Source organism: Falco peregrinus, chromosome 3 (genome assembly GCF_023634155.1).
Source record: "Falco peregrinus isolate bFalPer1 chromosome 3, bFalPer1.pri, whole genome shotgun sequence".
Lineage (NCBI taxonomy): Eukaryota > Metazoa > Chordata > Aves > Falconiformes > Falconidae > Falco > Falco peregrinus.
In genome coordinates, this window is record NC_073723.1 from 72138304 (window position 1) to 72165550 (window position 27247).

General features: G+C 42.7%; 1 protein-coding gene across 4 annotated transcripts in view; it reads left to right on the forward strand.

Annotated features, from left to right (window-relative positions):
• Positions 1 to 462: 462 nt before the first annotated feature.
• Positions 463 to 27247, forward strand: part of AHRR (aryl hydrocarbon receptor repressor) — an 89595-nt gene continuing 62810 nt past the window's right edge. For 2 of the 4 annotated variants that reach the window (XM_055800537.1, XM_055800539.1), the window contains exons 1-3: positions 904 to 1043; positions 19549 to 19620; positions 26131 to 26312. In XM_055800537.1, coding sequence (XP_055656512.1) covers positions 19559 to 19620; positions 26131 to 26312 — 244 coding nt within the window. In that variant the 5' untranslated portion in view covers positions 904 to 1043; positions 19549 to 19558. Of the gene's footprint in view, positions 569 to 903; positions 1044 to 19548; positions 19621 to 26130; positions 26313 to 27247 lie in introns of those variants that run through there. The other 2 variants (XM_055800541.1, XM_055800538.1) reach the window with 2 other exon arrangements.

Below are 27247 nucleotides of genomic sequence, written 5' to 3' on the forward strand. Positions count from 1 at the left end.
TCCAGGTAGCGCGGGGGCGGACGCGGACGCGCACGGTACTTTCTCCTTTCCAACTTGCGGGGAGCGCCGGGCCCGGCGGCGGCGCGGGCAGGTGCACGGCTCCGGGGGCAGCAGGGGGCCCGGCTCGGCCCCCCGGCCCGCGGCGGAGCGGCGGGCAGCTCCGGCGGAGGCGCGCGCTGAAGGTCCGCGGCCCCGTCCGGCGGCGCACGGTGGCCCGGTCCCCGCCGCGCCGGCCGCCGCCCGCCCCCGGCCGCCGGTGCCGCCGCGCCGCCGCAGCGCCCTCTGCCGCCGGCCAGGGGTGGCGGCGGCGGGCCGGGGATCGCGTGCGAGCGGAGAGCCGGCGGCTCGCCCTGTCACTCGGCCGCCAGCCCGCCACCTGAATCACGAGGAAGCGGCGGCCGAGCATCCTCCCCACCCCCGGCGCCCTCCGGGCCGCTCCCGCCGCCCGCTCCCGCACCGCCGCCCCGGCACCGCCGCCGCGCCTGGGCCGGCCGCTCCGCGCCGCGGCCGGGGGCTGCTCCTCGCCCGCAGAAACTTTGCACCCGCGGGTGGCGGCGGGGACCGTGCGGTAAGTCGTTGCATCCCCAGAGCTCGCGGCGGGCAGGCGAGGCTTCAGCCCGGGCTTTGCAGGGGGCCCGGGGGCCCGCCGGCTCCGGCCACCTCCCCTCCCCGGCCGCCCCCCCGCCCGCCCTGGGGTGTCGGGGCTCCCCACCGGCCGTTTCGGTGGCGGCGGGACCGCAGCCGCGCCGGACGCGCCCCGCAGCTGCCACCCGGGCGCCGGCGCCGGCCGCAGCTCCCAGGCGAGAGCGCCGGGAGGTACCGGGTGCCCGCTGGCCACCGGGTGATGCCCGGGGCGCTGCCTCGCTGTCCCCAGGGCTGTGAGCCGGGCGGCGAAGGGCTCAGCCGTGCCACCTTGGCCACGTCTGGCTTCGCCCATCCTTGCCACTGATGCCTCGAGAGACATGCCGAGGGGAAAGCAAGTGACATAAAGTTTCACGTCGCCTCCTCCGAGCCCCAAGTGCGGTCGCTTGGCGCTGGACAGGGTGAGTATCCTTTGGGGTCAGGCAGCGCTTCCCCTGAAGACCTTCATTTTCAGCGGTTTCTAACTTCAGAGGTACAAATTCTTGTTGCGTTTCGGTTTGACACAGCAAAGGGGGAGAAATCAGTGAGGGAAGGGCAAAGCATGTGTATGGGCTCTGCCGCTTTTTCTGACTTTGCTTTACTTTGTTTAGTAAACAAGAATTTTGTATGTCTTCGGGTGAAGCTGTAGTTTTATGTCTTTATTAAAGAATAATATAAATAGCATAAATCCAAATTCTATCACATAAAAAACTTCTTTCTTTTTCTGAAGACGGGCACAAACAATGTTTGTGCGTCATTAGTGAGTTTCTAGGAGATAGACTCTGAAGACCAAAAAAAAAAAAAAAAGAAAAAGAAACAAAAACCACCAGAAAACCCCAAGAATATGCTTGACGTTGTTTGGTAGTTGGAGGTTTCAAAAAGACGACCGGGACTGGATTTAAATAAAACTGAATGATCTGGTTGGGCTCAGAAGTAGTCTGTTGAGAAGAATGTTGATGCACATATGTTTGCAGTAGATAAAATAAAACAGTTCTCCTTTATGAACCGTAGAGAGTGTTATTATCCAGGGCTAAGACTAAATCGTTGCATTTAAGCGAGAGACTTAATGACTGACAAGATCGAATTCACTGGCAAGACACTCGGTTAATTTGCAACCAAGAGCAAGAATTTATTTCCTTGAAAAACAACGTACCTAATACCGCAGATATTAAGATCCAGAGTGAGTTACCGGTTAAGGTTTTGACAGTAACTTTAATGCTGTTGCTCCTGCCCGCACCCCTGAGCACAGGCTGAGGCAGTCCTCACTTTTCACTGCCGCATCCACCACATCTCTGTGTCACTATATATGTTTGTGACAACCTGGTTTTTTCTGTAGTTGACCGTAAAAGCGTGTTCGAGTGTTCTCTGGTCTCGAGGAGAGGACTGGGCTTTGAGGGGCTGCGTTGGGCTGGTCTGTGGACACCTCCAGCCTTCAGCTCTGGAAGCACAAGGCTCTGGAGTCCCCAGAGTGAAGGTGTTCCGAGGGGGACCGTTTCAGCAAAGAGTGGCAGGGACTGAACGCTCGTATGTGGAAAAGCTGGGTTGTTGTCATTTCAGGATTTTCATTCCAAATGAGCTGTGGGAGGGGAAGGTATGTTATTACCTCAACTTCCCATCGATTCAGATTTCTGTCCAGGAATCGTAAGGAGGAAATGCATTGCTAGGCCCGCTTTGCAGCGCGGATGCTTACAAAAACCAGGCAGCCGCTTTAATATTGATTCGTCGGCTTCAGCGTGTAAACAGGTTTAAACTCCACCGTGGAGGATTTAGTAGTCAGAAATTATTTTACCATTAGATTTGCCTTTCTGTAGGTATATCTAAAAATGCAGTAAAGACACTTTTGGTATCAGGAACTGCCCATAAGTAGTTGAACTAGACTGAGAACTTGGTACAGCTTTTGCTGTCGTGTTTTCAAGGGGTTTGATTCAACCCAAGACCCCACTAAACGTGGGGGCTCTGCTGTTGAATAACCAAGGTCCGGTGCCAAATCTTTCTTTAATATTCCTGGTAATTACTGCTGACTCATGCTGACATGTGAGTTCAATTAGCCCCAACTGGAATGTAAAGGATGTGGGAGTGTCTCTTTGTGCCCAGAGACAGCTAGGACAAAGCAGATTTTGGAGGAAAATTTAAGGAATTGCCAAGTTTGGGTAGGAAGTGTCAGCCAGGATTTTTTTTTTCAGTAATGTTTGAATAACCAATAAAGCTGAGTCCCGGGAAGGGGGTGAATTTGGATAACATGGGCTTGTCTTCACTGTGGAGTAACTGGTGTCCTAACTCAGACATTGCTTCTAATTTGACTCATGTCCACACACAAACCCGTTTCTGAAGAGTGGTGATGTTTTCAATTTGAGTTGGCTTACCCATGAGGAATAAGCTATAGCTCAGATAACCACAATTCATCAACTGCTAACACGATCTGCCTGAATGACACAAGTGCGACTTTGCTGAGCTCCGGCTGCTCCCACTTGAACGGGGTTACCTGGACCGCAGGCAGTGCCCGCCTGCTTCCCTGGTATGGGCAAAGACATGGTCAAGGGGAGCCTTGTCAATGTGAATGTTCCCGCATAGTTACTGCCTAACTGCCCCGCTTGTGGCAGCTCACTGCTGGTGGTCACTGTCACCACATGGCCGTGGCAAGCAGGACAGGAGGACTTTGCAGCCATGCAGTGCTCACTGATGCTCAGAATGGGCCATCGCTGCAACAAGATGTGAAAAGCAAAAAATTGTCTTTGCTCCAGAAATTAATTTCCTGTCAGCTACCTGCTGGTATGAGAAGGTCAGTTATATGTCAGAGGTATATGCTAATATATATGTGAATAAATCTGGCTGTACTTGGCTAGCAGAAGCAAGAGCTGCAGCTCTGGGAGAAGCAGTTTTGTTGTTGGCCCTCTATGCAAATTGCTGCTAGCAAATGCAGACCAGGATTTATACAAACATTTTGAGGTCAAAGCAAAGAAAGTGGATACAAGGGCAAATATGCAGCCTTAAGTGTACTGAGTAGATGCTTTCTTTACGAGGAAGAGGACCCTAAAGCAGACTCCTGTGTCTGCATGAAGAATGAAAATTTCAAGGTGCTTTCCAAGGAATTTGACTCAGTGTTAAGGACCAGCTGAACATCCTGAGACAGAAATGCTTTAGTAGTATGTCTCTGTCAGTCTGGAGCTCCCTGTTGGCAATTTTGGATTTCGTTCAACTTACCTTCAGAGTCATGATCTTTGAGGTTTCTGTAGCAGTTGTGGCTGTGTTGTGCTGTTGTCAACATAACAGATATGACATGGGTAACTGCAGAATTTGAATGGATGGTCTTCCGGGATTGCGCAGGTGGGGTGGACAAAATGATGCCAACATAATGCTAACTGGGATGCACCCCAAATACTCACGATCCCCCGAGGTCCGTAGGGCCGGTGTGTGATACCACCATTGCAGTGTAGACAAGGTAGGATCTGTTCACTCAAGTGCAATCCTCAGGTACGCAGGCACGCAGCTACAATTGCAAGAAACCCCAGCGTGTCTCTTTTACCTTTGTTTTTGAAACCTTATGCTGGATCTTACCCTTTCCCTCTGATAGGTGCCTTCTGGTATGCAGCAGCAGGGCAAGTGTAGGAAGATGGTGTAAAATTGTGCAAGACAGCAGTGCTTAGCAGCCTGTGTCAGTGGAACACCTTTAATACGAGTGTCTCTGAGCAAAGCATTTAGTCTACCCAGGTACCTGTCACATGATGAGATTGCTTTGGGCTGGGCCGTACTGTCTATGGTTTTGAATCAAGGCTGCATCTGTAGGCAATGAATAAATTTGCATGATGCAGTCTTATTAAGCTGGGGCTGCAAACCACGTTGTTTGTAATCATGTATTTGACCTGTCCTGTGACTGCAGCGGTGCCTGGTGCACCAGAGCTATGGCTCTGTATTCAACAGCAATCCCTGTCAATGCATTAAAGGTATTAAATATTTATTCCTTACTCTTAAACTTGATTTGTATTGATGCTAAATGGTGGTCATTTTGGTAGGTTTAGCTTGTGGAAAACGTGCTAACAACATAAAATCAAATTTTGTTACTTGTTAGGACTGTAAAAATCCACCATTAGTGGATTTCTCCTTGTTCTGTTAACGCTGGAGCTGAGACAGAGTGAAGTTGAATACGTGGCAGTTTTGGGGTCATTGCCTTGCTTTCCCAGGAGCTGTTTGCTACATTTGGTAGTGTACTGATCCCTGGAAGTCATGATGCTGAGTAGCCTCTTGAACTTTTTCCTTTGCTGAAATTCCAAATATTATGCTCTCACCTCACAGTCAGGGCAGCATTGTTTGGAAAGTGGCTCTTCTTGGCCTCGTCTTTCACAGGGGTTTGCTTCTCCAAAATGTGTTTTTCTGATGTCTGAGCACTGCTGGTGCACTTGTCAGATTGAGTCTTCCTCTCCTTGCCCTCAAATGAGGAATCCTTCCACAAACACAGTGTCTTCTAGGGAAGCAAAATTTGCTGAGGTTGTTCTGTGGGCGAAGGATAAAGGTACTAGAGATTTTGGAGGGGTATGTTGGGAAGACTGTCATTCAGGTTGGGACTCTGCAGGGGTCGGTCAGAGCTGTTCCCGGTTTCATGAATGGTTTGAATGATGTGGGCATTCAGCCTGCAGAGGTCACCAAGCTGAAACAGGTTTCAGGCACCCTGGAAGATGAGAATCAAGTTCAGAGTGATTTTTGACAGTCACAACTTCCAGAAAACCAAGGAGGATGCGATTCTGTAAGGTTTTGTGCAAACGCTTACCTTCAGTCAGCAGTAAATCACATACGCAAACACAGCACGGAGAATAGCTGGCTAGGCAACACAAGCTGAGGCAAAAAGGATGTGGACATTTGGTGGATCACAAACTAAATATGAGTCAGTAGCATTGCACTGTTGTGAAAACAGTGTGTAAAAATGGGAGTGTAAAAATAGGAGTGTTTTTTCTAAGATAATGAATAATCTTTTCATGTTACTCGTAGGTCCTTAGCTGGAGTATTGTGATCATTTGAGAGCTTGAGAAAAAGTACAGACCAAATTAAGAGTCCAGAGGAAAGAGCAGGAATGATCAGATACCTAGAAAACATCACTTACAAGAAAAGATTAAAATAATTGTTTAGTCTAGAGATGGGAAGAGTAAAGGGGAAAAAGTTAAAAATCTTTAGAAATATAGGGTTAGCTGCAAAATTAATTGAGCTTAAACTGTTGTTTAAGTTCATTTCAGCTAGGGCAAGAAATTATGATAGAATCATATCTTACATCACAGTAAGGAAAATTTAGGTTAAGATGCTTGGGAAAAAAATTGTGATTTTAGTAATAGTTAAATGCTGGAATAAAATCTCTGGGGTACTCATAGAAACTATACTTCTTCAGTATAAGCAGCTTTTGGGAGTGGTTCAGCAGCTGTGTCATTACAGCTATGATGGCCTAAGCATGTAAAAGACTAGAAAGATGTGGCGCTTTTTTATTATATCAATTGATTTAGCTACAAAAAAAACCAGACAAGGCTTTCATGCTTGCAAGCCATTTCTCTGATCTGAAACCTCTGAATAGTTTTGGTACAGCTGCTTCTGTATGAAGCAGGGAAGGATGTTCTGTATGATCTCTTGAGGGTCCTTTCAGCCCCATTTGCAAAGATGAAATGATTAACAAAATCCTTCTGTCTTGGGATAGATGGGTGTTCAGGGACTGGGGAGGGAAACCATGCTATAAAAGCAGCTAAAAGAGCTCTCCCCTACCCTGCAAGTGGGGGTATTCCCTAAGATTTTCACTCAGTGAAAAATTACTGTTTATTGCTGCTTTTCAGGAGTAGGTGAGAATCAGTCAATGTTAAACTAGCTCCTTCATTAGTGTCAGGTGGTTTTGGATGGTAGCAATGCTTTATAACAAATTATACTGTGGTAGGATGTACCCATAAAACATTTGCTTTTTCATCTTAGAGACTAAAAAAAGTTCTGGGAGTTTTGAAGGCAAAAGATTAAATTTCCTTCCACGTCTTACACTGATTATATAAAGTGAAATACTTGCAGTCATTACTTGTTTATGAAAGTTTAATTTAATTAGTTTTTAAAAATCTAAAAATATATGATGAATAATTTAAGGAGTACATAGGAAATACTACTGCTGGGGTTAATAATGAGAATAAATTTTTATATATTGATTAGTATGGGGTAGTAACAGATATAAACAGAAGACAGAGTTGTACTGCAGACAACTTGCAAATGTATTTAAATGTATTTTTTCCTCTGGAGATGTGTCTTTAAAAGAGTAAAATTATTTGCAATAGAAAGTGCCAAAAATTGTCAAATAACAAACAAAAATGTAGATATGTCCATAGATCTCTGAAACAGAATAGGAATAGATATGTTATACTGTTTACAAAGGAGAAATTTGTGTTCCTGGGGAAGAAATCGTACACTTAATACAGCCATAGTTAATGACCTGCAGTAATACTTGAGTACGTATCCGAACCAAGGTGCTGGAGTAGTGCCTTGTCAGCACAGCAGACAAAACTAGCCAGCCTTTCAACCAGTAGAACTTGTTTAGCTACATTTGTAATCTCAAAAATAATAGCTACATCAGGTTTTATTTTTACTTTTGTCTTCAGATTCTATTATCTGAAAGAACAGGAACTTTTAAGTTTTCATTCTGATTTTCATGTACTTCATGAAACTGAACACTTGCAAGAACTGAGCAAAATCTTGACAACTCGTACGCCAGCCTGGCTCTCAGTCTGCCTTTCTAAACTGTGACCTGCTTCTTTCAAATGCTGCAGTGTTTCTTACACTTGTAGCAAAAACATTTTAAAAGACTGAATTGCAGCGATAACAATAATAGCAATGTCAATTTAGGCATCAAGTTAACATAACTTGCTCAGTTCTAGGAGAAAATATTTCAAGTTACATTTCAATTTTTCTTTGCATTCCCATGTCAAGCTTTGAGGAAAACACCTTATTTTTGTCCTGAAAGTTTTTGGCTTTTTTTCTGTGGTTCTTCATATATCTAAGCTCTGCTGAACCTCTGTTATGGGAGTCTTGGCATTTCATCGTCTGCTTCTCCTTTTCTCTGACTGAATATCACTGAGAAGGAGGAACACAGAAGAGCAAAGCCAGAAGAATGGGATTGCATCTTCCCAACAAGCTGATGTTACATCTAGGTTTATAAGGCATTTTTCTCCCTGCTCTCCCACTCCTACACACACACAGACGTTTCATAAGAAGTTTTATAATAATAAAGATGTCAGTCCCCATTTTGTTTGCCTTAGATCCAGTCCTTTTTTTTTTTTTTTTTTTTCTCTTTTCTTGGGCAAAACGCTGTGCTGTGTTCTCCTGGTGTCACAGAGGCTCCTTTGAGGACACACTATGTCTCTGAGCCAGAGATGGCCACTTCTTTCTCTTTCCACACTGTCTCTAGTGATACAGAAATATATGAATATATGATACATATGCGACATATGTATCATATATATAAACATGAAAAACTAGATAGACGACATGTATGAGATGTCACATATTTTGACTTCTGTTCTGCGCTGGAGTGCAACTAAAACCTTTTAAGAAACCTTTTATGGACAAGAAGAGAGGAGTCAGGGAAATGAGAGAGCAATTATGGTGTGTTCAAAAAACTTGGAGCTGTGTCTTGGCCCACTTGCAGGAGGCGATCACCAGCTTACTGGCTACCATGAAGAGTCTCCCTGATTTGGGTAAGCAATCCTTTCCTGACAAAAATTCTATTTCAATTAGTTCCATTTTGGCTTTACAGTAGAAAACTCCTAAAAACAGTTCCTAGTATATCTCTCTTTGTCTGTCATCTGTTGAATCCTCTCATCTATCTGCAGCCTCCCTTTGTATAACTCGGAGTTTCTCATCACATTGTTAGTGTTTGCTCCAAAATTGCACCACACTTCTAGTTTGTCCTGGTGGATGTAGGGTGATAAATAGTCTTACTGAAGATCATTCATCTAGTATTCCAAAGAGAGTCCCAAAGCCCAGACAGCCAGCATCTGATGAAATGACAAGCAGAGTATTAAAACATAGGTGGTTGGGAGGGTAACACCAGGAATGCTAGTGAACTTAGAAGAGCGTTTGGAGGACCAGCGTAGCTTTGTAGTTCATAGTTGCATTTGCAACCTGTGGCTAGTTCTGTGACTCAGAGTGACATGTCTAGTTCACCCCATCGTGGTGGTGGATGGGTGCTGGAACATGTACAACCTTATGGTGGAACAGGGGAGTGGAGCAACACACAGTGGGGTGAGGATAAACCAACCCAAAACGCAGCCAATGCAAGGCCATGTGTGTCCTGTGAAAACAAATTGTTATTCTTTTATCTAAGGGTATTTATCCCTCACTTGCAACTGCAGAGTAGCGTAGACAAGTCAGTGAACTAGGCAAACCTGATAAACTATCAGCACAAAGCTAAATTGGGGCAGAAGTTATCTGAAAAGTTAAATATACACTAGATAAATATACTTAAGTTGTTAGCTTGTACTGAGCTGTCTTGCCAGCATGAAGCTGCTCCCAGAACCTGAACTAGCTATAGGTTGGAGACAGCTGAACTACGGCCCTGCCACACTACACATTCATGGCAGAAATATTTCATTGACCTATCTTACTGGTTTTATTCAAATTTGCTATGGAAATGATATTTAGGCTTTCACAGCATCTGCTTTTCATTCTCCAGAAGTTACTTCTTTTGACCTGTTAGTCTGGTACCAGGAAAATAACAGGGATATTGATCTCAAAGATGTAATGTTCCTGAGAATTTAAAGGTGAAACATGCTACACTAATATCTCTACTGAGGGCAAGATTGCGATGTGAGACTTAATGTCTTGTTAATCATCATGTAATCCATATGGGTCAGACAATACCTTAACTGCCCCAGCTGTAGCAAACTTTTCATCACTGCTCACACCTTACGGTGGAAAGGACAGTTCTGCTGCTGCGGCAGCCCCGTGTTGTCCTCAGATGATCTGTGGCAAAGACAGTAGAGAACCACAGTCAAGCTTGGTATAGAGATGCCACTCCACTAACTATAAAGTATTGTACCAGATTTATGGCCAATCTGATTTTTTCTGTGGTTTTTTTTTACATGCTATGGTCTGTATCCTTTCTGAAGTGACACAGTGCACGTGTTAAAAGTTCTAAAACCAGCTTAATTTGTAAAACATGACTTAAAAAAAACCCCACCTCCATCTAAACTTTTTTAGAAGTTAGCTATTTACATCCTCAAGGCTCAAAAAAAGTGTCCTTGAACTTATTTTCAGGTTTTCTTATATAAACAAATAAAGAAAGGAGGGCTGATGAGATAATTTAGTCCCCAAATGAACTCATTTGCGAGGGAAGAATAGTGATTGAATTTATTGTTCTACTAAAGATTCCTGAAGAGTGTAGCTGCGTATCCACCCTGTAGCAAAGGGCTGCCATGTTTCAGAGTCTTGCACTTGCAAATTAGGAAACCTGGGAGTTAAAGATGAAATGTGAATTACTCAGCTATGTGGACAGGCACTAAACTTAATCTCATACTAAACCGAGAAATTGCGTATTTTGTTTCTATTGTCCTCATTCACCTTGTGGTCCCAGTTCCATACTACGCACTGTTCAAATCCCATGCAAACACAGTGCTATTAATTTTGTCACAGACAGTTCTGTGATAATTGTGACTCTAATATCTAAGTACATTGAAACCACTTAATTTAATCTTTTTCAATTAATCTTTATTATACTGCTGAGACGTATGGTCTTATTAGGAGAGATAAATCTGAAAGATGTATTCTCATTTATGCAATGCCAGGCACTCGGAAGGTGATTTTCCAGCAGGTGCAGCCTTTGGTGTCCGTTCCTTCAGAGAGCAGTTCTGAGCACCTTCAGCTGCAGCGCTGAGAGCTCATCACCATTGGAAATCAGACCAAGGCTCCCAGAAAACGAGGGCTGATGCCTCTGATGTCACGGGCTGTAATCGCGTGCCGTGCCTCACGCAGCCCTCATTCCTACACTCACGCAGCCCTCATTCCTACAGCCGCAGCACAGCCCTGATTCCTCCCCAAAGCTCTGTGAGCTGGGCAGGGTCTGCCTCCATCTGCTCACACTTCTCCCTCGAACGCAAGCAGTGATGGCAAAGGAGCACGCAGGAGACCTGGGTGGGAGACTCCAGCTGGGAGGCGCAGGCCACCCGATTTCTGGCAAAAATCCTGGATTTTTGATGGTTACTTTGAAGTCCTAGTGATAATTCAAAAGCAGTCGTCCCTTTCTGAGTGTTATGAGGCACAGCGTCTGTCTGCAGGTTTTAGGGATGCTGAGATTCAGGACCACAAGCAGCCTGCTTCTGTCCCCTCCCTGCCTCGCCTCGTCTGCCTCCCAGCCCTTCCCATGCCGACTCCTCATCCCATGCCTGGTGTTTGGAGTCCTTTGCTTCTGGGCGCAGCGGCTGGAGCAGGGAGAGCACACCAGGATGGGGAGGAACAGCGAGAGGGAAAGTCTGGCTCTGCCTTTGCTGCTCTGAGGGGAGGCATGTAAAGCGCATGGGGATGCATATGTGTAGTGCAGATGCCTGTAGGAGGAATGAAGGGGATGACGTGTGCTCAGCTCAGGCAGAAACTATAGATAACTGTCAGACCACCACAAGTCTCCTGAGCACATGCAAACTGTTTTTTGGTTCGGAAGCTCTGAATGTAGCAAAACTTGTACATATTTTCTTTAAAGGAAACTAAAGAAAGTTTATATATATATGCTATGTCAGACAACCTTAGCTGTGCTGGAACCCAACATATGATTCCCAGTACTTGCAGAACACCCTTTGTAAGTCAAGTGCTATATGCCTTTTTATTAGTCAATTAATATTTCTGGCAACTCTTCGGGTTTGTGAATTAACCTTCTTCCTTTTTCACTGGAGAGAAGATTGAGGCAGAAAAGTAAGTTATAGGGCCAGAAGGAGCCACCATGGGCTTGTTTTGATCTCATGTAAAACATGGACCATCAGATATCCTTAGAAAAATTCTGCGCCACAGAGGTCTGATAGTTTTCTTCAGAAAAAAAAAATCTTGATTAAAAAAAAGGCTCAGTGATGAAGAGGCCTCTATAGTCCTAGGTAAATTATTTTAATAGATATCCTCATTTATTTGTAATTTGAATTTAATTAGCCTCAAATTCTGTAAATTGGATCTTGCTAGAATTAGCTTGATCTCTGTCACGAAATGTTTGTTTCTTACATCATGTAGTTACTTACTGTGAGGAAATTCTCTGTTGCTGTTCTCCTTGATAACCCAAACAGTTTGAGCTCCTGGACTCTTACTGTGGGGCTCGTTTTCTCAAGCTTTAATCATTTTTGTGACTCTCTGCTCTGTTTTTTTTTTATTGAAGTGGGGCTGCTTCAGCTGGAAAGAGTACTGCATGCTGTTTGCAAAGATATATCCAAAGCCGTTATCATATTTTCTCTAAAACGTGGCCGTTCATCAGAGGCAAAGCATTTGGCAGAAACGTGCTAATCACAATTAATTTAGTGACAGCAGGAAGGTAGATTTCGATTTTGATGATTAGCCATTGCGAGTGGAAGTCTTTTTCCAGAGTTGCTCCTCCCAAGGTAGAAAGGCAACCCTGTGAAAAGCCAAGCTGTACTCCAGCACCATCCCCTGCTGGCTTTCCTGTTGAAGCTGTGCCACAGTTGTGTGGTGTGGTGGGGATGGGAACGGGAACGCAACTTCCTTACTCCCAGGCTGCCTCTTCGAATCCTGCACTGCTTTGAAGCTGTGGTTTGCACAGCCCTTTTAGGTAGTTCTGGCATTGAATGCATGGTATGTGATCACATTCGGGAAGGAAATTATTAATAAAATTTAATGAAAGGGGAGATGATCAGATAATATAATTTGACCTCCTACAGCTACCAAAGCTACCAAACTTTTTTTTATGAGTATGTCTGTGTTCAGCCCAACTGCTTCTATTTAATTTAAGCCTAACTTCTGTTAGGGTGAAGTGTACATTACAGAAAGACATCTAACAGTCATTTCAAGACAAAGAATCCATTAAATCCTTTGTAGCTTGCCCCACTGTTTAAATGCTCATGATGTTAGAGATCAATGCCTTATTTCTTACTTGGATGTATCTGGCTTCAGCTTCACTAAGTGCTTGCTATGTTTCAGATGAAAATAATTCAGCACCCGTATCTTCCCCATGAAAGTACTTCGCTTTACTCAAGTCACCAAATTCTTTTTTCTATGCAAAGCAGTTTCTTCAGCCTGCAAGTATTTCTTCTAGCTTCTTTCCTCACCCTTTCCAATTTCTATCATTTGAAAAACACTTACATGGGAACTGTACACACTGTTCCAAGCATCAGTCTCATCGTATCTGTAAACAGAGGTAAAATCACTTCACTTAGGTCAGCAACTGCATTAGCTGCCTTTGCAGCAGCTCCTTCCTGGGAGCTCAGGGGATGAATTGTATTCATTTTTCACTCTGATCCCTAGTTCCTTTCAAGAATCACTGGCATTTCAGGATGCAGTCCCCATTCAGTAGCAATGACTTGCATACCATATTCTGAGATGCCAGTGTTTGCATTTGGCTGTGTTAAAATGCATTGTGGATAAACAGAATCAGCCTACAGGGCACTCCAGATTGCTCCATTTCACTGTCTTCAGCATTATTTACCAGTCTTCTAAATTTTTATAACTTTGCAAATGTTATCACCAATGGCTTTGTATTGAACCTTGTTGCCTGTCAAGATCTTTATAAAAACCTTTATATTTAGCAGTGATTTTTCTAGAATTACTCTTTTTTTTTTATCATCACTTGACAAGTTCTTTACTTACAGAAACTCTGCACTACCATATTTCGTTGTGGCTTTTTAAAATCAGAATGTTGTGCTGCTAAGTTAAATGAATTACTAATACAAGTGAATTCCAGCTAAAGGTGGTAACTTCTCAGTGAGCTAGTCTCACTCCAAAGAGCATGATATTCCATAGAACGCTGCTAAGTGATGTAATTCATCTTTCTGATCAGCTTTTCTGGTATTTTGCTTGGGATGGATGTCAGTCTTGCCATCCAGTGGTTAGCTGGACCATTATGTTTCCCTTCTCTGAAGACTGTCATATAGCAGCTGTCTTTCAGTCGCTTGGATTTCCCCAATGTTCAGAGATTCCTTACGACTTAATGTCAGCAGTGATTAAAAGCGTCTGACATAAGAAAGTGAATGATCATGGTCCACATCTGCCCTTTCCCAGCAATTCTGTTCCTTTCAGTCCCAGTTCTCCTCCTCCTGCAGTTCCTCAGCCTTGTAAGCCCCCTCTTCTGCTGCTGGAGGGGTGGAAGGTTGCTGCTTTTAGGTTTATCTTTGTCCTCACTCAAAGACGGAGAGAGCATGTGAGGACTCTCATTCATGTTACAGAGAGAAAGAGCACAACTGTTCTGAGCAGCTGAGTGCCATCCCCCCCATTTTCTTCCTGTTTCCCATTCCCACGTGAGGCTGGTGGGCTGGCAGGGGCAGGAGCCCCCAGCCTCCTGCCACAGTGGTGACGGGCTGTTCTGCCCCAGCGGTGCAAAGCAGAACTCACAGATGATCAGAAGAGGGCACAGTCCAGATGGGACCATGAATGTGTGCTCTTCTCCAATTTCTAAAAGAAATGCTTTCTTGGGGTATGGTTCTGTGCAGCTCAACAATTTCAAGTGCTATTTTCAACCATATTTTTAGGACCATTAGCTATGGTTCTTCTGATTTTGTCTTTATTCCCCTATGTAGAGGAATGAAGGCAGTGGGTTGATCGGCATTGATAACATGCAGCTGTGGCCTTGCTACGTAGGCAGTGGGTTGATTGACATAGATGATGTGCAGCTGTAGCTCGTTCCTGCAAAGTGGTTAAATAGCTCTGAGGACTGGGGGGATAGGTGGGGTAGTGTGGTCTTGCCTTTGGAGGAAGGAGAAATAGTCCAGGCAGTTGAATCTGACTGATGGTAAAAACTTTGTTGTAGCCTATTAGTTTGTGCTAAAACAACTGGTGCCCAACATAGCTGAGACAAGTGGGAGAACCTGTGACCCATAACAGATGCTGTGAGAGGTGAGCTGTTGATGACTAATCAATATGGGTGTATTGAAATATTTGTTGTCCATCTTACCTCAAATGGCAACTTTTGGTGCCTAGTGTAGATGGGGCCTAATTGATATGGGTGCAGAAGAAGAAAATTCTATGTTAATAATGCTTATAGATCTATTTGAAAAAAGAAGCATAAAGTATAACAAGAAGGCAATAAAAACTTTGCTAGGATGGTGCAAAGTAAATGATGTGTTAGTTATGCTGAAAAATGTCTCTAGTGTTCAGACATAGCAAAATGCTGGAAAAATACTTATTGAGGCTGCCTCAAGGGGGGATAAAATTGCAACAACATTGCTAACAACATGGAGATTAGTCTTAGACTTACTAGAACAATTAAAAGTGGACAGGGAGACAAATTCTGTATTTGCAATGCTTATGGATATATCTGAAAAAAGGGGTAAAATATGATAAAATGGCAGTAAGAATTCTGCTGGTATGGTGTAAAAGTATGATTTGCCAGTTACAGTGAAAAAGGTTTTCAGCATTCAGAAATGGCAAAGCATTGGAAAGGTACTTTTTGAGGCTGCCTTGAGGGGAGACAAAATTCTTACAGCCTCGTTAACAACATGGAGATTGATCATGGATTTTCTAGAGCAATCAGAAGTGGACAGAGAGACAAACCCTATATTAACAATGCTAATCAACCCACTGCCTTCATTCCTCTACACCTGTACGTTCATTCTCAAACTCATTTTATCTGCATGCCATTATTGGCATTAGCGGTAGCAGCAGAAGCACCTCTTGGCTGCACGCAGATCTGGGGTGCTGGTGTGCAGTTGCTGAGGCAGTGCTTCATACCATGTTGCTGTGGTAACCCCTTGTCCTAATTCTGTAGAAAGTTCCTGTAGAAAGCCTGAAGAGTGCACGGTTTATTCTTACTTGATGCAAGTGCATGATTCTCTTTCTTTTCAGAGAATAGAAATAAATCTGTTCAACGCTCTTAAATTTTACAGAGTTCTGATGTACAGCCATCTCTATCTAATAAGCACTGTACACATTTTTTAGACTTTTGTTCATAATGTTCTAAAAAGCATACTATCTTTTCTCTTTAGCGCTGCAACTTGTGAATTTTCCTTTGGGCCTTTATCTTTCTCAACCAGCATTTTACACGTCATAAATTCTAGCTCGTATTGTTTTCTGTTTATTTCCTGGTTTTCAGTTGTTTGAATACTGAGGCCTTTTTATTTATTTCTATTTGCTGTCACATATTCATCAATTGAACCAGAATGAGTTTTAAAACAAAGTGGTCCTTCTGGGAAATTGAATGAACTCTTAACTTCCAGTTTTCAGTTGAATTATGCTGTCCAAGTCTTTTTCCTCCTTGTAATTTTGCTCATGAAGACAAGAGAAGGGAAGTCTAGCATGTGACACAGTTCTGAAACATGAACTATGAGTCATGGATTCATATTATGGATGGGAAGGACTCAGAACACAAGTATTACAGTATTGTATTGGGTTTGTGTGGTGAAGTTTTGGGGGTGGGGTAGGGGCTGCAGGGGTGGCTTCTCTGAGAAGCTTCTAGAAGCTTCCCCCATGCCCAAGGGAGCCAATGTCAGCAGCTCCAAGGCAGATGTACTGCTGGCCAAGGCTGAGCCCCATTGGTGAGGTGGTAGTGCCTCTGGGGTAACGTATTTAACAAGGGTGGGTGGGTGGGAAATTGCTGCAGCAACTGCAACTCAAGAGAGGAGTGAGAGTATGTGAGAAACAACTCTGCAGACACCCAGGTCAGTGCAGAAGGGGGAGGAGATGCTCCAGGCACAGGAGCAGAGATTCCCCTGCAGCCCCAGGTGAAGACCCTGGTGAGGCAGGCTGTCCCCCTGCAGCCCGTGGGGGTTAGTGGTGGAGCAGATATCACTGCAGCCCATGGAGGACCCCACATGGGAGCAGGGGGATGCCCAAGGGAGGCTGCGACCGCTGGGAAGCCTGTGCTGGAGCAGGCTCCTGGTAGGAGCTGTGGACCCACAGGTCTCCTGTGGTGGAGTACTCTGTTCCTGAAGGGCTGCACCCCGTGGGAGGGACCCGTGCTGGAGCAGGGGAAGAGCGTGAGGGGTCAGTGTGTGATGGACTGACTGCAGCCCCCATTCCCTGTCCCTCTGTGCCACAGCAGGGGAGGAGGTAGAGAATTCACAGGTAAAGTTAAGCCTGGGAAGAAGGGAGGAGTGGGGGGAAGGTGTCTTTAAGATTTGGTTTTGTTTCTCATTATCCTATTCTGATTTGATGGGTAATAATTTAGACTTTCCCAAGTCCAGTCTGTTCTTCCTGTGATGGCAGCTGCTGAGTGATCTCCTGCTCCCATCTCGACCCACAAGCCTTTCATTATATTTTCTCTACCGTGTCCAGTCAAAGAGGGGGGAATGGTAGAGCAGCTTGGTGGGCACCTCGCATCCAGCCAGAATCAACCCGCCATAAATATAAAGAAAATACCTTTTAATGTAAGGTCTCACAAGAAACTTCAGCAATTCTTTTATCATCTTCACACCACTTCAGCTTCCCCCTGCAGCAGAAAACCCACCCAGGGTAGATGAAATCTTAAAAACTCTCGGACTGTTGCAAAAAAATGAGCTTGTAGACTAGACTAACCTGACAAGGTCTTTGAAGGTGGCAAGAAGGCTTTAAGTGAAGGCTGTGGGATACACAAACTTTCTTAACCTGGAGTGGTAGTTATTGCACTGTGTCATATCCCTCATAGACTTTAGCCAGACAGTTCACCCATCTGATGTCATATGAAATCATCCTAGTAATAGTGAAAAAAATGGTTTTGTTTATTTCTGGAAGAACTTTATACCTGACGCTGCACCAATGGAGAATGACTGGTGTTTCCACTATCAGCTACAATTGAGAGAAGGCGACTACTGACCTATTTGTCTGCTCTCTGTACTATGCATCATTTTTAAAAGAATTCTCAAGGAAGGAACCATTAATGGCTGTGGTTAGTTGTGTAATGGAGTAAAAATGGAGATGATTTTGACAAAGTAACCTGATAACTTTCTATTGATACGATAACTGATTTTCCAGATGAGGGAAATACAGTGGACCTAATCTATCTCAGTTTAGTGAAGGCTGCTGTGCTGCTGAGGACTAGTAAAGAATTAAAAGGGTTAGGGGAAGGAACTGGGTCAACAGCATGTGCTGAAAGAAAAATGACTGATCAGGGAGGAAACTGCATGCAGAGTTCCTCAACTATCAGTTTGGAGACAATCATATTTTTACTAAGAAATTTCATGCAAAACCAGAAGCATACTGATAAATTTAGATGCTTGTGCCATCAATAGAGAAGAGGATACAATTCTCACGTAACAAAAATGAACTGGAGATTAACTGTATGAATGAGATGGTTAGGCACTTTGGCACTAAAAAGTTAATTTCCTCCATAAACTGTGCATTGGAAGTTATACATGAAAACAGAGAACTGTGTATTAGGTGACCACAGGATGACTGTGAATTGTGAATTTGGTAACAGTTATGAAAAAGGAAAATTCAGTCAAACAAGAATCAAGTGAAATAATTCCCATAAAGAATTAGTCTTTTCAATAAATATGTATATATATCTGCACGTATGAAATACTTTTAGATTTTACTTGGTATGCTGTGCATTACTATGTTTATCCATGCTTTAGACAGATTGACTGACGTGAGAAAATAAAGGTTCTTAAGGTGAGAGGAAGAATAGAGTTTGTAACATGAGAAGGGAATAAAAGAGTTTGGGTTGTCCTAGAATAGAAAAATGAAGGCTGACCGAAGATATGACAGCTATTTAAAAATATGCCAATGAGTAAACACAATGGAGGAGGAAGAGCTATTTAAACTAAAAGACAATGTTGGCAGAAGAACAAATGAGCATAAAATGACCATGAACAATTTTAAGCTGGAAAGTAAAAGGTTTCTAGTTATCAGAAATCTGTCTTTCAATGAAAAGCAAAGCTCCTCTAAAGTTTTTAAATCAAGTTCACCAAGTTTATGATTTGTATTAGATGATGTATGTCTTTAGTAGCATGGGATTTGATTCAGTGACATAGAAGTTTCCCTTAATTTTACGATCTTGCACAAAGCAGCGAATACTCTTAAGATAGAGTAACCTCTTGGGCAGGGTGCACCCACCACTCAACAGCACACAGCAGGACTAAAATACTCTTTTAGACAGAAAAGCAAGAGACTTCAATATTCAGCTAGTCTCCAGAAAATTTAAACAGGCCGAATGCAAAGACTTGTTTCAGAGCTTGCAACGTCTCTAAGGCTAACTTGCTTAAATAGAGCAATAATAAGGTGAAATTTTGTCTGAAAATTGTCACCTGCATTAGGTCCTAGTGCTAGCCACAATACTGTGTGAGTTGCCAGCAGTTATACCCTTCAGCCTTTGAAAATTGGGATTTGAGGACCTGGAAAAATGCAGATTTAAATAATTGCATCCTACTTATCACAGTGTCAGTAATGGAAGACAATATTCCTGTGTATTAAAGCTGTGAAATCCTCCCTACAGAAGATGATGGGTAGTATTATTCATTCTTATTTGCTTAGCTGAATTTAAAAGTGAATATACAAGGAAAAAAGTATTTTGGATTCCAGCAAACAGGATGTATTTTATACCCATTTTTATACCGTGTATTGTATAGTAGGCTTAATTTGAAAAAATGAAAATTGAATATAAACATCAATATACTAATAATATTAAGGTAGGAAATTAGAGTAAGCTTTCAGCTTCTATATTAACTAATGCCACCGTGCTTTTTAGTGTTGTTGAATGTGACACTCCAAGAACGTTTTCTTCAGTTGAACTTTCTTGGTGCTGTCATCTTGAGCAGCTGTATGACACACAGAACCCTCTAAACTAAGAAACCTATTCCTTTTGTTTTTCAGCATCAAAACAATGATTCCTCCAGGGGAATGCCTATATGCTGGGAGGAAAAGGAGGAAACCCATTCAGAAACAGTTAAGTATCATATTCATTAGGAGGCGTCTCCCTCTGAATGTGCTACAAATGAGGTACAAGAAAGACTCCCTTCCTTCCGTGGACCACTGACACAGGAGAGACCTAATCTCTTTCTCTGCAGTGAGAAACCCCTGGCTGCGGGGCTCACTCTTCAAGACCAGCTGTAGGAAGGATGCTGAGCATGGGTCAACCCATCCTTAACCATCTCTAGGTGTCCCAGGAGGAGCCCACTGGTGGCTGTGGCGTGTAGCATGGTGTACTGCAGGGTGTGCCGCTGTGAGAAGCGGAGGACAGCGCTTTTTCTCAGGCAGAAGATCCTGGTGGACTAAATGTCAGCTGGGCAACAGGCCAGAGGGGTGGCTGCCACCTCTGTGCCTCTGTTCCCTGCCACCTGGTCAAGGAGCCTTTTGAGAAGCTGTGTGTTGAGTGGCACCAGTGCGCTGGCATGGTGCTCCCCTGTTCCTTGGCTTAGCCTTGCTTGGGGCATCGCAAAGTCCAACATGTGCGAGCCTGGAAAGTGGGTCAGTTCAGCCAACTGAAAAGCAGGCTGGTGACTCACTTTCTGCAGAAAGAACGCATCATTTTCAAACCACTATTTACTATGGGATCACTTTCATTAGGAGAAAAGTGGGAGAAAGGAATTGTATGTGTGAAGGCAAAGCAGAAAATGAAAAAGAGCAATGGGAATTTGTTACTACAAGATCCTTGAAATGGAAGGGAGATGTTGAAATGGGAGGGGGAAAAGGTTGCTATCACTCAAATATAAAATGTTTTCCAGATGCTATAAACCACGCTGTGAAATGAAGCTTTTGAATATAATCATCCCACATATTCTGTGTTACACTTGATTATATGGTTATGAAACACACATTTTTACTGTGTTAAAATTATGAACTAGCACTGGTGGCCTTCACAGACAATTTAAGGATGAGAAGGTAACTAAAATAGATTTCCCTATTTTCAGTTGTTCAGAACTTCTAAAAATAACCCACTTGGCTTAAAATTGTATATATTGGTCTAAAGTCAAAAGGGAGTTTCTCTGAGTGAAATCTGTTGATTTTGTTTGGACTTTGGAGAATATTTGCACATGAACCACTTGTTCCCACTTAAAATATTTCTTTTAGTGTGAAATACATCATAGGTGATGATTTCAATAGACAAAAATAATGACATAAGAAAATTGTTCTTCCTGCAAAACCTCAAGTGTTAAATCCAAAACGTATGTAACATTTCTGCATTACTGTGCAGGTAAGGGATGTGAGCGTTTAACTTTAAAACTGCATGAGGTATGGAACCGCTCCAGTACATGAAATTACCTCTGTGCAGAACTGTTTATGGCTTGTAACTTTTTTGAGAAAGAAGCGAGAGTTGCAGTTACTTTGAGGAACATATGTGCTAGCTAGAACTCTCAAACATGACTTCTACATAAATGCAATGGTTAAGAAAACTACTTGCTAACAAAGGATGGAACTGTCCCTGTTAGCCCTTCTGGAGTTCTGCCTTCAAATCAGTTCAGAACCAAATTCTCCCTTACTTTGACCTTGGGAGGCACTGCAGCTAATCCTACCTTGAAATTAGCTTTGCTGTGAGATTGCAGTACAGGTTCCTGTGCATAAGCTTATCCAGCCAGGACATAGACAATTTTGATCAAGAAACCTTGTTTTGGTTAAAGGGAATCATTTGGATTATTAGAACACTGAGCTCCCCCACTGAAGACAGCCTCTATTTTCTGTGGTTAGTTACTTACTGCTTGCTGAGGATGATTTCTCAGTTCTTAGCAACACTGGTCTCTTCCTCAAACCTTATCTGTTTGTGGGCTTGGTCTCTGGTAAGCCTTTCCTGTGCTCATTCCCTCACTCGGGGACTTCCTAACTCTCATCTAAAGAGGCTCCAAATGTCCAAGACAGACAGGCTGACAGAGCTCCTTTCATGGTCTATCCTTCAGTCCTACAGAACTTACATTTCAGGACTCTGAGGTATCCTTGCTATTATGTTGCCTCAAATCATTTATCTTGAATTTAGAAGGGTAGACAAAGCCTATTAACTAAACAGTATATTTAACTGTGATTTTGATCTGTCGTACCATTTTTGTTACAGCTTTTTTTCTTGTTTGATAGCACAGTGCATTTTCCTCCACAGCCTTGCTCTACTTTTTCTCCTGTCATTCTGATAATAAATCATGGTAGATGCCCCCCACCTGTTCTGGGTGGGCTATTTATTCAGTTGAGAAAACCTAATTTTTCACCCGAAAAATGTTGATGGGAATTCTTTGGCCAGTTCTAGTGAGGATTCCTCTCTTCTTAACTTTAATAGCCTCTAGATTTTAACTTTCTTTTGACACAGGAAAAAGTCAGCTCAGGTGCCAGCCTGAGCAGGATACTTGAATTTTTGTAGGAATTCATGAATTAGTCCTTTTGAAGGTCAGGATTTAAAGGAGAGAGTTGCACCTTTGCCCTCTGCAGAGGGCAACTGGGATGTTCACATCTACCCATACTCCGTACATGCCAGGAAGCCAGCTCTCTGCCTTTCTGTCAGATTTTTGTCATCAGGCTGTCAAGCCAGGTGGTGAACCTGCAGCTGGCTTTTAATCCAGGATATCGCAGAACAATATTGCTCATTATGTTCATGGTTTTCCAGACACAGAAATTCTATTCTGAGGTAGTTCTACAGAACAGTGATGAAAATCTATGGAAAAGCTCCATGGAAGAATGCAGATATCCACAAGACCATGGAAGAATATGTGGAAAACTTGTTTTACTGTGAGGAGCTAATATGTTTCGGTAGTCTTCTCTATGCAGAACTAGGAGAGTCTATCTTCATTAGGTTGCCGTTCTTCAAACAATACATTGGGTTCAAGTTCTACTTTTATACGTGCATGTAAATAAATCCCTCAAGCTGTTCTCCTTTTGCCCCAGAAAGCTTCCAAACAAGTCCCATTAGATGTGGTCTACACCAAAGAATTTTAGCTTTTATGGACTCAATTCAAACACCTGGAGCTTGGACAGATGGAAAAATTTCCATCAGATATGCTTTTCAGCCAGAGAACCTGAGTTTTGACTAAAGGAAATGTTTTCTACCAAGTGTTTGTTTCCTGTGGAAATCTAACATTTTACTGGCAATACAAGCATCTGAAAGCTAAAGAGGTCTTGTTTTTAACCTCAAACTAATATCACTGTGCTAAAATGAATACTTATACTAGAAACGCTGAGGCAATGCTTCAATAGAATTACCGTTTGAGAGCTTCAGCCACTTCTTTGTCTGAAACCCTGGCATCTTATAAAACTCTCTCCCTCCACAAAACATTTCTTGTAATGTTTTACAGCTCTTTACAGGCAAGCTACAGCTGCCCTAGCTCTGAGTGTGTCTGTAACTGCTTCAAACTGCCCACTTCAGCCAGAACTGTACCAGTGCCAGGGTAAACAGAGACCTCAGGAGGTGCAGCTCTCTCCTGATTCCTAGTTCTCACTTCAAGGCCCTCTGTGGCACAGCCCTTTCTCCTGCTTGGTATCACACTATCCCACCTCTCATCTGCTCTGCTGGTGTGATGTCTTCTTGACTGTTAGTTCTGTTTTCACCTTTCCTTGCGGCGAAGACCCAGAAGAGGTAGAAGGAGGCAAAGGCCCCCCTTTCTCTCAAATAGCTTTCTCTTGTTCAGTCCTTTTGGTTTGTGGGAGATGGTGAACATCTGCACATATACAGCGGGCACTGGAGCTCAGCTCTGCCAGGGTACCTGTGCAATTCCCAAGCACAGCTCGGTGGCTATGGGTGCTGGTCAGTAAGGTCATCATCATCATTTTGCTGTTATGTTGCATTTATCCTATCTGTTGCATCTCATGGTCTCTTTCTTCTCTTCTTACTGAAAGCTTGCCATCATAATAAATGATTAGATTTTTCTCAGGTTAGGTCATCTGCTGGTTGAACACTTCAGCATACTTTAAAAACTTACTCAGAGCGAACTTTTTGTTAACAGGGTAGGGCTCCCACAGAGGGTAGTGAACAGCCGGCGGAGCAGTAGCTGCAGGAAATTCCTCTGCAAGCTCACCAAACTGGTTTACACTAGTGGTGGTCTGTGTGTCATGGGCACACTGAATCATTACCGTGCAAATGGCTCAATGCCTTACGTTCTACCGAAACAGAAAATATTCTCTGCACTAGCTCCCACACTCAGTTCCTGCTGAATGGGGACTGGTGGTAAGCATCTTGTACAAGTGCAAATACTTGTTACTGCTGAGCAGAATTTGGACTGTTTAATGATGCAAAGAAGGAAATGCCAACTTCATTAATTGCTACTTTTCTGTAGTAAGTGTTGTATGAAAAGCAGGGTAAAAGGTATAATAGAGTGAGTGCTGCGTCTGTGTTCCGACCTAGTTTACACAGATTGAGAATCCAGAGTTTAACACAAACACAACAAGCACCATCCACTTTCAGCTCAAAATAAGGGCTAAAATCGCCATTTGCCTCAAAACAGCCCATGGAAGATTTTCCTTGCCTGCCCTTTTCTGTTTATGGATAGCTAAGCTAGCCTTTCCATGGAACTTGCATTGTTTTAAATTGCATCCACTTGGCACCTAATTACCATTTACATCAAACCCCTGTTTGTTTGGATTCACTCCCTTACTGAATCATTTCCTTGAATTTTCAGGAAGACTCTGTTCTGAACTTTCTCTTGTAGTCTTTTTACACCGTTCCCTGCAATCTCCAGAAAATTGTTCCTTGTGCTCAGTACAAATGCAATCCCCATAACTGCCTCAAACCATTCCGTTCTGGTACACAACAGTCACTATTTTGTGTAGTAAATAGGCTTGAGTAATTTCTATTTCTCTTCCATGTTGGTATTGACAGTTTTTACCCCTTGAACTCATCAGTCTAACTTTCCTCATGGGAATTATTTTTTTTTTCTGTCACGAATTGCTTCCTTGCTTCAGCTGGTTTGTCAGATGTAAAGAGCAATTAGTAAAAGCTTATGTTCTATAGCTTCTGCTCAACTACAGACTATGTTCCCATAAAATTACTCCTCTCCACAGGTCACATACCCTTTTGCTGCCGCAGTGAGGGTGGCTGAGCTTCACAGTTTTCTTCAAGGAATTAGTGCCCAATATGTACGCCCTTTTTTGAAAAACAGTTAACTCTGGAAAAGTGAAGAGTATTCCTTCTTCGTTGATTACGTTATTTGTTCCATATTTGTTCTCTCTAATAGGGGAAAGTTATTTATTGATCCAAATCAACAAAACCTCCCCCATGTCTTTGAAAGCAACTCATTGTGTTATTGAAGGGCCATGTATTGGTAATTCTGAGTGAAAAAGCAGATATTATGTTTTTTCACTGATACCTGCCTCAAACGTTTTTTCATTCATTCTGTCCATAACTTTGTCCTGTTAAAATGAAGTGAGGCTCTCAAAAGTAGCAATGAATTTTTCAAACCTAATGTACAAAACATTGATCTTTTTAAAACTAATTCCTAAAGCACAGGATTTTTTTTTAATAACACTTACAATGATAAATTAATATTGCACTTTTAGGAAGGGGACATGTAAATGTTGTAATTTAACCCTTTAACCACCTTGTGAAATACTAATGCTCAAAAATTAAAATTATGACTGAAAAATACAGTAAATATGTGGAGCCTGGAAATGTAGTAGTAAAGTGCTACCAATACTTATTTTTACCCAGATTCTTCACTGGAGCACTAGCTAAGCTACATAAGTTTATGATCCTTGCCTTAATGAGGGAAAAGTGGGAACTGTTAGCACGCCCATATTTCCCTTGCCTACCATTTCCCATTCTTGAGTATTTTTCCATCTTTTCATCCTTGATTTGTCTCAATGTCTCTTATTCTGGAGAAGGTGCCTCAGGAGGAATGTTTTGGGAGGAATATCAATGTTCTTAAGACAGAAACCAAATTATCCTTGTTATTACTAGTGTATGCAGGAAAATATTAGAATGTTCACAGGACTTCTGAACTTGAGGAAAGAACATCTCTTCACCCTGCTTCCCATACTTTTTAAAATCATATAGAAAGACAGGCTCTTTTTCTTAATTATCTCCTAACCCACAGGTTAACTGAGTCTTTGAATGGAGGGAACTAAGATGCTTTGAATTAACACAGTGGGTATTGAATGGGTTCATGCATTAGTCACGGTAATTCTCCTCTGTTGTTCTGACCCTAACTTGTACAACATAGATGAGAAATTGTGTTTCCTGGTATTGACTAGAACATGAAGATAGTACCCATTTCCCTAAGGTGAGAGTGTTCCGAGTAAGAGATCTCAGTTCTTCATCTGTTTTTCACTGGGCAGATGTGAAAAGAGAGGCTGATGTCCATGTCTTTGCACTATGGGTAATACTACAGGACAATAAATCTCTTTTTGACAAGGAACAGAAACTTTAAGGGTTTTCATAGAAGCTAGGTTAAATATGACTGTTATAAAGTAATTTCACATAGCACCTCAGTCTGCAGTTGTACTGTCTGGAGGTAAAACAGGTAATTGAAAATGTGTTCTCCACCACAGAAGGCCTGCAGTTGGGAATGAAAAATCAAATCCTTCGAAGAGACACAGGGACCGTCTGAACGCAGAGCTGGACCACCTGGCCAGCCTCCTGCCTTTTCCACCTGACATCATATCGAAGTTGGACAAACTTTCCATCTTGCGCCTTAGTGTCAGCTATCTCAGAGTCAAAAGTTTCTTCCAAGGTAGGTCTCTTTATTGCTGCTTTGTACTAAACCTAAAGTGAAATTAAGAAGTCATATTGGTAAAGAAAGAAAAAAAAAGTTCTATTAAACTTATTTTGTGCACAGGATGTTGCATTGGAAATTTTGTGCATTTCTTCCTATGCTGTTTGCGTGTTTTTCGGCAAATAATGGGATAACTCCTGCCCTTCCTCAGCAGGCTCTAGGAAACAGGGAAACATGACCGCAAAAGCCCTAAACCAGCAAAGAGGCTGGGGACAGGTGTAGTACCTGTAGATACTTTGAACTCCCTTTTTGAAGCTATCGTCGTGCATGTTCACAATGCCTGTTTAAATGTGATGTGGAAGTCAAGCAGCTACTGTATTACCTGTATTTGCTGTATGCCAAGGGGACATAAAAGGGCTTGCTTGGAAGGCCAAAAAGGTCACTGTCTTTCAGGATAAGTGAGACCCAGAGTTTGAAGTGTTGACTAAGGCTGTGCTAGGCTATGCTTTGGTTTTGTAGCTGTCTGGCACACGGCACAATGAAAGCCAAATGTGCATGTTCAGATGTACATAATAAAAATTCTTCCAAATTTGCAGACAGTTTTAGTTTCTTCTGTTGCTGAAGAGTTCACAAGAGCAAAATCCAGATTAGGGATTTAACAATTAAAATTCTCTCTGCATTTATTTAAAAAAAAGAAGAAGAAAGAAGCCTATTTGAAGGAGTATAATTGACCAAAACTTATAGGTGGACTGCAGAAATAAACAGAAGTATGATTTTATGAACGTTATTTTTCCTTTACTACTCCTGCCTGTTACTGTTCCTTATTATGCACAGTGTATACAAGGGAGGCCTATATTTTTTTTGGTTTTGACTGCAGAATAGTATCTGTTGCTTGGCTTCTTGCTTAGAAAAAATATCTTGGTATAAAAGAAATGCCAATTTGAAGAGGCTTT